An 11,744-nucleotide genomic window follows, 5' to 3' on the forward strand; every position below is an offset into this window, starting at 1 on the left:
AGGTCGGCCCAGCTGTGTTGTTTCTGCCTCACGGTTTCAAGGACCAAAACTTGCAGCATGGAGCAGAGAGGGTTTGCACACCCCAACACAGAGCCTCTGAGCCCTGGCTCTGTGTGCCAAGGTGGGGTTTTGCTGGGTCAGAGCCTCTCGGGGGTGTTGCTGTGCCAGCATCCTGTGTGAATCTGCAGCACCTGATTTGCCCACTCAGGAGAGGTCTCAGCCCCACAGCACCCCTAGATCCAGCACAGAGGTGTTTCAGTGGATGGGAGTGCCTGATTCCATGACAGGGTGGGACAGGCTGCCAGCTGATTAATCCTCAAACGGTGTTAGATCCTGTATGACCTACAACCACAGCAATGGGGTTTAGGGCTCTGTAAGGCTTCTGATATGGTCATTCCCATCACTTTGGCCTCGAGATGGAGAGGTATGAGTTTGATGGAGGGGCTGTTTGGTGGATATGGGACTGGCTGGATGGTCATCGCCAAAGAGTTGTCAAACATTTCATGTTCACATGGAAACCAGTAAGGAGAGGTGTTCCTTAAGGTTTTGTACCATAACTATTTCATACTGTCATCAGCAACACAGGCAGTGGTTTCTAGAGCACCCTCAGCAGGTTTGCAGGTGACACCAGGCTGAGTGGTGCTGCTGATGTGCTGGAGGGAAGGGATGCCTTCAGAGGGACTTGCACAGGCTTGAGGAGTGGATCTGTGTGAACCTCATGAGGTTCAACAGGGCTGAGTGCAAGGTCTGGCATATGGGTCAGGGCAATTCCCAGAGACACCATGTAGGGGGATAGACCATAAGCAAATAAAGGTGGTATAGAAAGTAATCTTGCCCCCTAAAGAGTTGCAGCTGAGTTAGTTATTAAGGATTAGGAGCAGGCCTGATGTTAACAGGCCACAGCTGTAGCCAAAAAGAAAACTGTTATAAAAGAGTGGATTGGTGGGAACTGGAGTCAGGTGGCTGCTGTGAGGACAAGGAACAGTCAGTGCCTGGAGGAGATGCCAACAAGAAACATCAAGGAGGTACAAAACTCTAGCAATATGGAACCCTTGCAATGTAATGACAATAGAACTCTTGCACTATAATGACAACAACACCATCCCACTGGAATGGGTGCTGGGGGCCTGCATGAGGCAGGAATCTCCACTGCCCTCCCCAAAGGGACTTTAAATGAGAGTTGGGAGCTGATGCACCATGCTCAGTGAAAGGCAGCAGAGGAGCCATGTGGGAGCCCATTTGTGATGAATGTTAAATGTAAAATCTGTGTTAATGCACTGGGGTTTGGCACTCTGTGCTGTCCAGGAGATGGAGCTGGGAACATGATGTCCTGGTGAGCAGAGGCTCTAGGAAGTGGAGGTCTCAGAGCAGCACTCCATCTCTGTGGGATGCAGCACATCCACTGCTATTCCTTGGGGCTGGCAGCAGCACCTGGCTGTGCCAGGTGGCCTGGGCTGCTCAGGAGCCTCTGCCTGTGCTTTAGTCCTGGGGGAAGGAGTGAAGGCAGCAGGACCCCCAGGCAGGATGGGACAGATCACATCTGTGGTGCCCTGGGCCAGAGGGACAGAAAGGACAAATCCACAGTGAGTCACTGATGCTGTTCTGTTGTCCAGCCAGACCGTGGTGGTTGGGCAGATTTAATGCAGACAGAGGTTCCTTCTAACCCTGAGGCAAACCCCATTCCCTGCAGGGTGTCCAGCCCAGTCTTGGCTCTCCTTACAGCATCAGGGCAGTACATGAAGGGTGGATGGAGATGCAGGAAGGGGATACCCCACTGGTGCTGCCAGCATCAGGCCAGTGAGGTGGAGGTCTGTCAGTTTTGAGGACGGAGCCATCACCAGGAAAGAGTCAAGAAAACAAAGGGTGGATGATGTCACCATTCTCACCAGCCAAAAAGTGAGGCAGGGATGTGGCAGTGGGGAGAGCTGGGCACTGAGGGCCTGTGAGGAACTCAGGAGAAGGGAAATCAGGGGGGAGCAGAGGTCCACCTAAGAGCAGAGCAGTTTACACACATCCCCTGTGCAATGATGAATGGAGACATGAGATACAGTCGGTGAATGCTGAAATCTCTCGGGATTAAATGATTACATTAATCTTTGCTTTCTCTAAGCTGTGGTAATGGCAGTAGCCACATGCTGGTTCCAGTCCAGATCCATCCCTGCTAACTTCCCAGTGACCCCTTGGGGAGCTGGCACGGGCTCACACTGTCCTGACACACAAATGCCCCCCTCACCCTTCTCTAGCTGACACCCCTTTCACCTGATGTCTCCAGGGCAGTGCTGGGCATGGGGCAAAAGCAGGGCAGGGATCCTGTGGTGTGGGAGCATTGCTGCCAATGAGGATTTTTAAGGTCTCCTGGATGATTTCCTTTGCTGGAATGCACATGCAGTCTGTATGATTTGCTGAACCACCCTGGGGCAGGAAAGACCCTGCAGGCCACCTGAGGGTCAGTGGATGGCAGAACTATGTGGGGTGGCCTTTTCCATCCACCCCAACCTGAAAATGACACTTCTCCTGGGTGTGCTGGTGATGGACACAGCCTGGGGACATCTCTGCCCATGGTGATTATTGCCAGTCCAGGCTGGCCCTGTGGCCAGGCCCTAGCAGGAGCCATGGGCCACCATGGTACTCTCACCTGTCCCTTGCTGGGCAGAGGTGGATGAAGCTCTTCACCCCGTGCTTGTTGGTAGCTCCAGGGGCAAGAGTGGTGTTGTGAACACTTTAACATGAAGTTACTGCCCTTGTTATCAGCTGGGTGTAACAACATGTGCATGGAGGGGATAGAAAAAGCTGATGGAATTCTTTTGAGTTTTTTAAAACCCAGAATTGATGTTTACACACTGGAGCTAAATTATTTATACTCATAATGTTATAGGTTTCACATCAGTGGCTTTTATTAGCAGTCGGCGGATGAGAAATCATACCTGACCTACTTGTACAAATTCCTCTCGTGCCTCTCTGCGATGACAGCGTGGCAGGAAGGAGTGCAGGTGCTTACCCCAGGCCAGTGTGGGGATGCTCAAGCAGTGGGAGAGCCAGTGGAGGGAGAAGAGCTATCTCAGCAGCTCCTACGAGGCATTTTGCTGCTTTAGGTTTGGGGGAGAACATGCACAAGGGGGTTATTTTTGAAAAGTCTCGCAAAATGCTGGCAGCATCTGTTTCTCTAAGAGGATGTGGCCCCATGGGTTTTTTCTAGGACTGTGCCCCCTCCCTTCCCCAGAGAAGGAGAAATGCACTCCCCAGCAAGGCCTCAGCAGAGGGGAGGCTTTTTGGGGAGAAGGCTTCTCTAGAGGAGGGGTGGCTGCATCAGGACCCCCCATCCCCAAACCCCTCTGATGTGACACAGTGTGTTTCCCCTGAAAGACTCAGCCAGCCGTTTCTAAACCAACATGTCACAGGCACTTGAGATGACTTTCTTCTTGTCTCACAATTAATGCATTTTTTATAAAGCCCAGGCTTCAGTTTCCTTTCATGTTACCAGGAGGATATCCTTTTTCCTCTTCAGCTTCAGAGGATGTTTTTCACCCAAAGCATTAATCTCCAGTGTCCTGTGCCCAGGGCAGAGGGATGCACTGGCTGACAGGCCCAGCAAGAAGCAGGAGCATGGCTGAAGCTCAGGTGTGGCTGCTGCCAGAGTCACCTGCTCCATCCCAAAGCTGCTCCAGCAGGTGAGCCTGCAGCTGGCAGCAGCACATGCTGGTGGCTCTGCAGCACAGATGAGAATAGTGCCATGCAGATCACAGTACACAGGAACATTTCTTGCTCAGAATTGTACCTTAGACTCAATTAAGGTGCTCCACTTAAATGTTGCAAGAACAGTGTATTAAGCTGGTCCCTGTTTTTTAAAACACAAGCCAAACAAAGCCATGCTTTAACATCCTGGCCTGCATCAGCAGGACCAAGAATGATTGTCCCCCCTGAACTTGGCACTGGTAAGGCCACACCTTGAATCCTGAGGACACTTTTGAGTTCCACACTACAACGAAGACATTGAGGTGCTGGAGCAGGTCCAGAGAAGGGAGAACAGAGCTGAGGGGCTCAGCCCAGAGAGAAGGAAATCTTAGAGTGGCATTTCAGTACTTAAAGGGGGCTTGTAAGAAAAATAGAGAGGGACTTTTTACTAGAGTCTGTAGGGACAGGACAGGGGGCAGCATTTTTAAACTAGAAGAGGGTTAGATTTAGATTAGCTATTAAGAAAAACAATGTTACAATGAGACTGGTTTACAGTGAGGCTCTGTGACAGGTTGCCCAGAGAAGCTGTGGATGCTCCATCCCTGGAGTGTTCAGGACCAGCTTGGACGGGGCTTTGGCCAACCTCATCTTGTGCAAGATGCTCCTGCCCATGGCAGGGGTTGGAGCTTTCGAGGTCCCCTCCAACCTAAACCATTGTGTGATCTGTGACCGAGATGCTCTTCCAGCACCCCCCAGAGGGGAGAGCCTGCACTGGCTCCTGTCACAGCACACAGGATCCGCGCCAGGCTCCAGCCGATCCGGGCAGCCGCTGAAATGTGAGGGAAGCTCTCCTTGGGACTTTTACCATCAGTGCTTCCTGTATAAAGCCAAAAAGGTGTGGTGAGCTGCTGCTTCACTTCACTTCACTGGCTCCTTGGAATTGATGGAAGATTACCAGGAACATGTTTTTGCAGGAAGTATTTTCTAAGGCTAAACATTTGATGAGGGTGTGATAATGAATTACCAAGCATATATCTTTGCAGCTACTCCAACCTGTGAGTATTGGTTTGTCCTTCCTGTGTGTTGTTTCCATAGAAGCAGAGCTTAACCTTTTAAGTGCAGATTATAAAGGCACCTAATTCAATTAAAATTAGACTTCAAGCATATCAGTTTGTAATGCTCAAGAGTTATTACATGATTGGATATAGATGTTGTTGTGATTGGCAAGGCCAGTGTGGTTTCTGGCTGAGCCAGCTGGAAAAACAGCATCCTGGTGGGAACTTTCAGGGTTTTCCTATGTGTAGTCCACTGGTGGCAAAGGAATTCCTCTAAAATACGGGAATCCAGCATAGAACACAGGAACACACTTGCAATTAAAGTTATTTATTGTAGGTTTTCTTTTCTGAACTCACAAAGAGGATTTCCCAGAGCTTGGTAACACAACACAATGTTATACACCATTTCACAACTAGTCCCTTGTTGCTTTATTAAGAACATAGTAATTTAAAAATATCTAAATATTTACATATTAATAAAACATATATACAGAAGATTGAGACATTTTTACCTAAATATGGAATGATTTTTTTTTTTTCTTCTCTCTAATAAACCCTATAAAAAGATTTCTGAAGAAAGTCTGAACAGTAGTCACAGTAAGTAAACACAAATGCAATCTTCCAAATTTACAAAAACGCTGATTTCATTGCTGAAGGGTTACAACACAACGGACCGGTGCCCCCTGCCCAATGCAGGCAACTCCAAGCCATGAAGGAAGGAAAGACTCAAAATTTAAGGTTTGCAGTGCACATTCAATCTATTCCACAGTTTCAGAGAGAACATGGTCATTCCTAAAAGTCCATGGAAGGTGGGTGGGGAACAGCTGGGAGCCTGGTTTCTCAGGTGCCAACAGAACAAACCGTTCACGTTGGCTTCAGTGTTATTTGTGGGCATTCTGTGACACCTGAGAAACAGGCATTAGGATTGTTAAAAAAAGAGGTTGAACATTTTTAAAACCATCCCACTCTGTAATAGCACTTCTGTTGAGACACTCAAAGGCCAAATAGTTTCAAAAAATAAAAAAAGTACCTAAGATAAGATACACACAGGGAAAGGAAACACAATGGCAAAGGCTCCAGCAAGCTCTCCCTCGAATTGCAGGACACGCGCTCAAACTGCCTGGTGATCAATAGGTGTTGCAGGTAAGACCTTCCAGATTTCTCTGTGACATTTTTAAAGTGAATTTAGTGCTGATGAAAGGTGCAGAAATGAAGGTTTGCAGGAGGGGCCACACACAGTTTTACCTTAGCCCTGACCTGACCCTTTCAGTGTGTAAGAGGGTAGTGCAATTTCGTGATCGATTCACTTGTCTTAACTGCTGAGATATCAATACAGTGCCAGCTGAAAGGTGACTTGTTTTTTTTAAATAGGTGAGTATTGTTGCCAATACTCAGTTTTCAGGGGCTGAAAAATCACAGTGAGCAGACCCTCTTCTTAGAAAACAGAAAAATAATACATTTTGAAATTGAGGTGATGAGCAAGCTGGGAGCAACAGTGAGGGGAAAATTACCACCTCCAGCAATCTGCACTACCAAGATGCTCAAGAGCCATCCCACTAGGACCACACAGGGGAAATTGTTTGAGGAATAGCTTCTCCTTGCTATAACTAGGAACCTGGGCACTGCTGGGAGAAATCCTCCTTTATTCCCTCCTAAACCCAGTAAGGACATTTTAATCAGAGCTGTGTGTGACTGTCATTGATACCACAGCAGCCAGGAAAGGAAAAGTGGGTCTGCAGAAGCAAAGAGCTTCACCAAGTCAGATGCTCTTTAAGCCCCCAGGGTTCATGGTGGGGAGAGAGGCCACCCTGGTCCCTGGGGACAGGAAGAGTCACAACTTCTTCGTGGTTTAAGATGAGACACTGCTGGCAAGCATACCAACATGTGGGAAAATACAATCATGGAGGAGAAACACAGGCAGGAGAATGACCTCAGAGTGGGTACCCCGCTAATTCAGTAATGCATGGGATGCAGAGGGAAATCATCTTAATTAAGATGAAGAACAATGAAGAGATCTGGTGGTTCATTACTTGAGGTTACATGGAAAATACACAGACTTGTAAGAAAAACTGTATGGATGCCCATGTCTTGTAGTACACTGAAGTTCTTGTGCTGAGCTTGCAGGAACATTGCTCAAAGGAGAGGATGTTTCTATCTGCTAAGAACACTGATGCAGGATGTGAAATTCAAACTGAAAAATCTGGGTTTGCATCTATCAGATGGTCTGTTGTGGTGTCAAAAAGGTTACCTGAAGGGAGAAAGAGTTTGAAGGAATCAGTTAAAAAAATGTAACTGATATCAGTAATTTGAAACAAAAAAATTAGTATTTTAGAATTATGGAAATAACGTATTTGAGTTTTAATTTTAATTAGTGATGAGGCTGAACTGCTGGTGTGCACACAGGCAGTGCTGCTGAATTCCATTTAGAGTAGAGCTCAACTGGCTAAAGAAAAGCAAATTAAATAGATTTTTTTGAATACAAAATTTGCCAGCCAAGTTTTTCACACAACATACAGTGCAGCCCACTTCAGATGTAAAGCACTCCATTAGTCTTCAGCACAAACTGCACTGCTACGCTCACCCCTTTGAAGTTTAGGTTCTGAAGAAGTGAAAAAAGCACCCCATGAATTTTAAACCTTGAGTACATACTTTGGGATCTTATTTGGTAAAAAACCCCACCACTCCACAGCAGTCTAAATGCATATAAGAGAAAAAAAAAAATATATATACACATACACTTATAAAAGGTGCACTGTATGATTATATCCCATCTTTTAAAAAGCACTTTAAGAATGTGCTTTTTCTAAATAGAATAATGAAAAGATGGACAGAAGAATTACAACGAGGGCACTAAGAACACAGGGCAAAGAGAAGACAGACATCAATCAGCCTCAGAGGCAAATACATCCCAATGAAAAGGGAAGACTCATACAATCACACATTGAAAGGATAAAGATTTATATTACAATAAAGGATTTATATTTAAGGTTTTGGAAAAGGTTTTTCTTTTTTTTTTTCCTTTTCTTTTCTTTTTTTCCTTTTTTTTTTTTTCCCAAGTTTCATTTTCTTGATATTGTATTTCAAGAGAAAAGGAGACAACCTACATAGAATTGGATTGTTGCTGTTTTCTTATCATCTGTTTCTTTACCAAGAGATTGCTCTCATCTTTTCACAAAGCTCTATCACCCCTAGACCTGAGGATTGGGATGTTAGTGTTTCAGCTTCCGTTAGGGATATCAAAATTCTTTCTCATCTCAAAATTAACCCCAGAGTGGAGAAACTACACAAACTCTCAGCTTGGCTGTGGTCCAAAGCACGGGTAAGGAGTGCTGCCTCATGGCCCTAAACCTGCCTACATCTTTCCAATCCAATTTACAAGATGAGGATTCAAGGAAAGGGCGTTGCAGCTGTGTTATATTTGTTCTCACATGCAGAATTTATGGGTTATGCCTTCCTTTTGTTTTTCTTTGAACCACAAAATCCCCAATGCTTTGGGTAAATTGTACACTGAAATAAGATGAGCTTTTTCACAATACCATCTTACACAGAAAGACTCTGAAAGGTGCCACATCCTCATCCTGATAAAGATCTATCTCACACCCTCTAGGTATCCTGTATCACCAAGAAGCTAATCAGCCTTTCCACTGAGCCCACGATAATTACCCCCAGAGCTGTCTGATCTGTCTCAGCTCAGCTCTGGACACAGCCTGCAGCTTTGCTGAGGTGCAAAAGCTGGAGCTCTCTGAGACCTGAGCTTTGGTAACATTTGTTAGGGACAATTCTTTTAATACTTTCTTGAGATTTATCTGTCAATGAACCAAAGTTCCAAGCAAGTTTAACTGCCACAGTTCTTCCAATTTACTTTAAACACCCTTCAATCAACAGCCTTTAAAGACAAGGCCCTCTTAGTATAGAGGGTGTTTTTAACACAGGAGCATCATTTCTATTCAGGAGTGCTAAAATATAATTGGGAAAAATGTCTTAGCTTTATGAGGCTGTTCCAGCTTCATTATTTTTACCAGGCTTTTGAGTTCCAAAAGAGGTTTCTGAAAACAAAACATCCCCTGCTCTCCTCAAATCCCAGAACTTTGCTGTTTGTGGGCACAGAGGGAGCTGGTTCAGACCTGGCTGTGGGCACTGCACTCAGAGCCTGGTCCTGCTGGCACCAAAAGAGAGACACCTCCAAACACAAGTGCAGCTGCCCTGGCCTTCCCTCTGGGAGCAGCTCTCTTCCCACCAGTGATGGAGAGAGGTGAGAGCAACCACACCTCTGACTGAGGTGTCCCAAATGAAGTGTCAGTCAGAGGCTACAATCCAAAATCATACAGACTGAGACATTCCAGCACTGATAGTCCACATATGCCCAGATCTCCTTCATAATGCCATTGGTGTCACAGGCAGGACTGACAGAGCTGGAAAGGCAGATTTAAGGCATCTGAGATTTTCCTTGTTTTTTGGCATCAGTTTAAATCAGTGCTTATCACTGATTTAAATAATTCTCCCTAGGTGCTTTTGCTTCACAGTTTGTTCAGCTATTGAAGATCAAGAGAGGAAGTGTTCATGCATAGCTCCCATACCCCTATATCTTTTCTCCCCATCCAGTCTCCTGCAAGATCCCCTCAACCAACCCCATTCACTCTGGTTTTATTACACCAAAGCACCAGCTTAACCACTGATCACAGAGTTACAGGATCAGCTAGGTTGGAAAAGATACTTAAGATCCTGCACTGCAAAGTCCACCAACAACCACATCCCCAAGTGCCATCTACCCATCTTTTCAACACCTCCCATCCTCCACTTCCCTGGACAGCCTGTCCCAATGCTCAACAACCCTTTTGGGGAAGAAATTTTTCCTAATACCTGAGGCCATGATTTATCTGGTATTAGCTGTCATCTGCAACCAAGGCCCATGGCATGAGGCACTGCACAAACACAGTCAGAGAGACTTTTCCCCAAAGATTTTTCAAGCTAAACAGAGAAGACAGCTGAATAAATTGCATGCAGACTCTCTTTAAAGAACCTGTCAAGCACCCTTTTGTAAAACCAGCTGTACTAAAACAGGAAAAGACCCCTGTAAAAATCATATTCCACCTCTTTTGCTAGATTCCTTGATGCAAAGCAGCTATATTTTGGCTCTGTCTCATGATTACTGTCATTATACTGTCTGTGTATCACTTTAAATAATCTGCTTCCAACAACAGTATGATATTACACAGATCTGTCCTATAAAGAGGCACTGGCACACATATAATAATGGGTGTGAGTCAAATTCTTGGCTCACAGCCTGTGAGCATCACCTCCCCCCCAATGCAAACTGCAGCGTGGTTTATTTAGGCATCCTTCCACAGGTAGTGTGGAGCAATACACATCACACACAAGCATTTCAGCTCCAAAGCTGCATGCATGGATGCTCAAAGGTGTACAAGCAAGCAGACCACAGGGGTGATCTGCAGTGGAGTGGAAAGGGAGTCGCCTTCTCTACCACAACCATCCCAGCACGTTCATCTCCATCCCTGATGTACAACCTGAGCAGTGACTACAGAAACTGCTCCAAGAAACCCACAGCAAACTGTTCATTCTGCTCCAGAGCAATGAGGAGATAACACCACACACATTAACAACCTTTATTAGGGAAGGGAGCGGAATTGCTTCCCTCCCTGATAAAAGAAACCAACAGGATGTTGCTTGGAAGGGACCTTTCAAAGCAGAGCTTCCTGCACCTTTCATCCCAGCCGCAGCCTGCCATGTTATTGAGCAGGAAAGCAGGATGGCAGCTCCCAGGCAGCGTGTGCTCCCAGCCCCCCCTGGGTCCCTGCCAGAGCCAGACTAAAGCTGCTTGTCCTCCCAACTGCTCTGCTGCTCCTATTCCTTAGTAACTGCACGTGCTCCACGGCTGGCAGCTGCTGCTCCAGCACACAGCGGCGCCGTGTGAAAGCTCCTCCGGCAGCCCTCGTGCAAGAGAGATTAGGGAGTGCTGGCACAGGAGACTGATCTGTGATGGGCACCAGGAGTCTCCCGTGCTCCCCACAGCTGTCAGGTACAGTGTGGTGTGCTCAGAAACCCAGTACCAGCCCTGTCCTGCTCTTCCAGCAGTGGCATTGCTGAGCTCCAACCACCCTTTGTTGTTAAATGAAATAACACAAAACCGCACTATAATCGATGACGTTATTTGTCCGCCCAAGATCCTCTCTCCTTTGGGACAAGAAGCAGCATCTCAGTGACATTACAGGCTTTGAAATGCAGGCTCTGGCCCCACTGGATTTTCAGAGGATGGCAGCTCAGCTCCTACCATCATGGCACCTACTGATGGGCCAACTCTTAATGTGAGGGTGCTTCAAATTTCAGTCTCAGTCTGGTGATTTCAGCACCAAATTCAACAGTGTGGAAAAATGTTATTTCCCACTCTACACAGCTGCACAGCCAAGCTGCTGCATAGCAATTGTCAGGCTTTTAAGGCAGGGTGGCTGCACTTCAAGAATAAGTAAACTAACACTTAACTAGCATGTAAAAATGTCTGCAATCCTTCTGTGAGTCCAAGATATTATGGCTAATACCACCACCAACTCAACAGATGTGACACTACAAGTCAAGATTGTGTTTGTCCCTACCAATAACTCTGTTAAGAGAGAAAAAATACTCCCAGAAATATCAGGGATGAGCACAAGTCACTATCTGGCATAAGAAGTGTAACTTACAGGCCTTATTAGCTTTAGCTGCTCCCATGGACCTTGAGGTTTTATGAATATGAAATTGAGGGGAAAATTGTACGATTCTGATGCATTTGTTTTTTAACACAGACCATTCAAAACTTTAGACAGCAGAGTCCTATGTGCAATTACCCAGCTGGACATGGCAAGTCAGGATTATTGAAAAGTGCTTCTGTGCCATAAATAAACAAAAACACATATGGAAGACTGATAAAAATTTTAATGCATTTTACCTGTTTGTAGTAGAGAAATGTCCGGCTTCTCATCACAGTCAGTTGCCTCTGCTGATTACAAATATAAACAAGAAATC

At 46.0% G+C, this 11,744-nt stretch overlaps 1 protein-coding gene across 1 annotated transcript in view; it reads right to left on the reverse strand.

Annotated features, from left to right (window-relative positions):
* Positions 1–5,039: 5,039 nt before the first annotated feature.
* The window catches only part of BEND7 (BEN domain containing 7), a 47,320-nt gene continuing 40,615 nt past the window's right edge, over positions 5,040–11,744 (reverse strand). The window contains exons 8-9 of the mRNA XM_063153744.1: positions 11,668–11,718; positions 5,040–6,975 (exon numbers count right to left, since the gene is read on the reverse strand). Of these exons, the coding sequence (XP_063009814.1) occupies positions 6,914–6,975; positions 11,668–11,718 (113 nt within the window). The 3' untranslated portion in view covers positions 5,040–6,913. The remainder of the gene's footprint in view (positions 6,976–11,667; positions 11,719–11,744) is intronic.

This window comes from Melospiza melodia, chromosome 4 (assembly GCF_035770615.1).
Source record: "Melospiza melodia melodia isolate bMelMel2 chromosome 4, bMelMel2.pri, whole genome shotgun sequence".
NCBI classification, from domain to species: Eukaryota; Metazoa; Chordata; class Aves; order Passeriformes; family Passerellidae; genus Melospiza; species Melospiza melodia.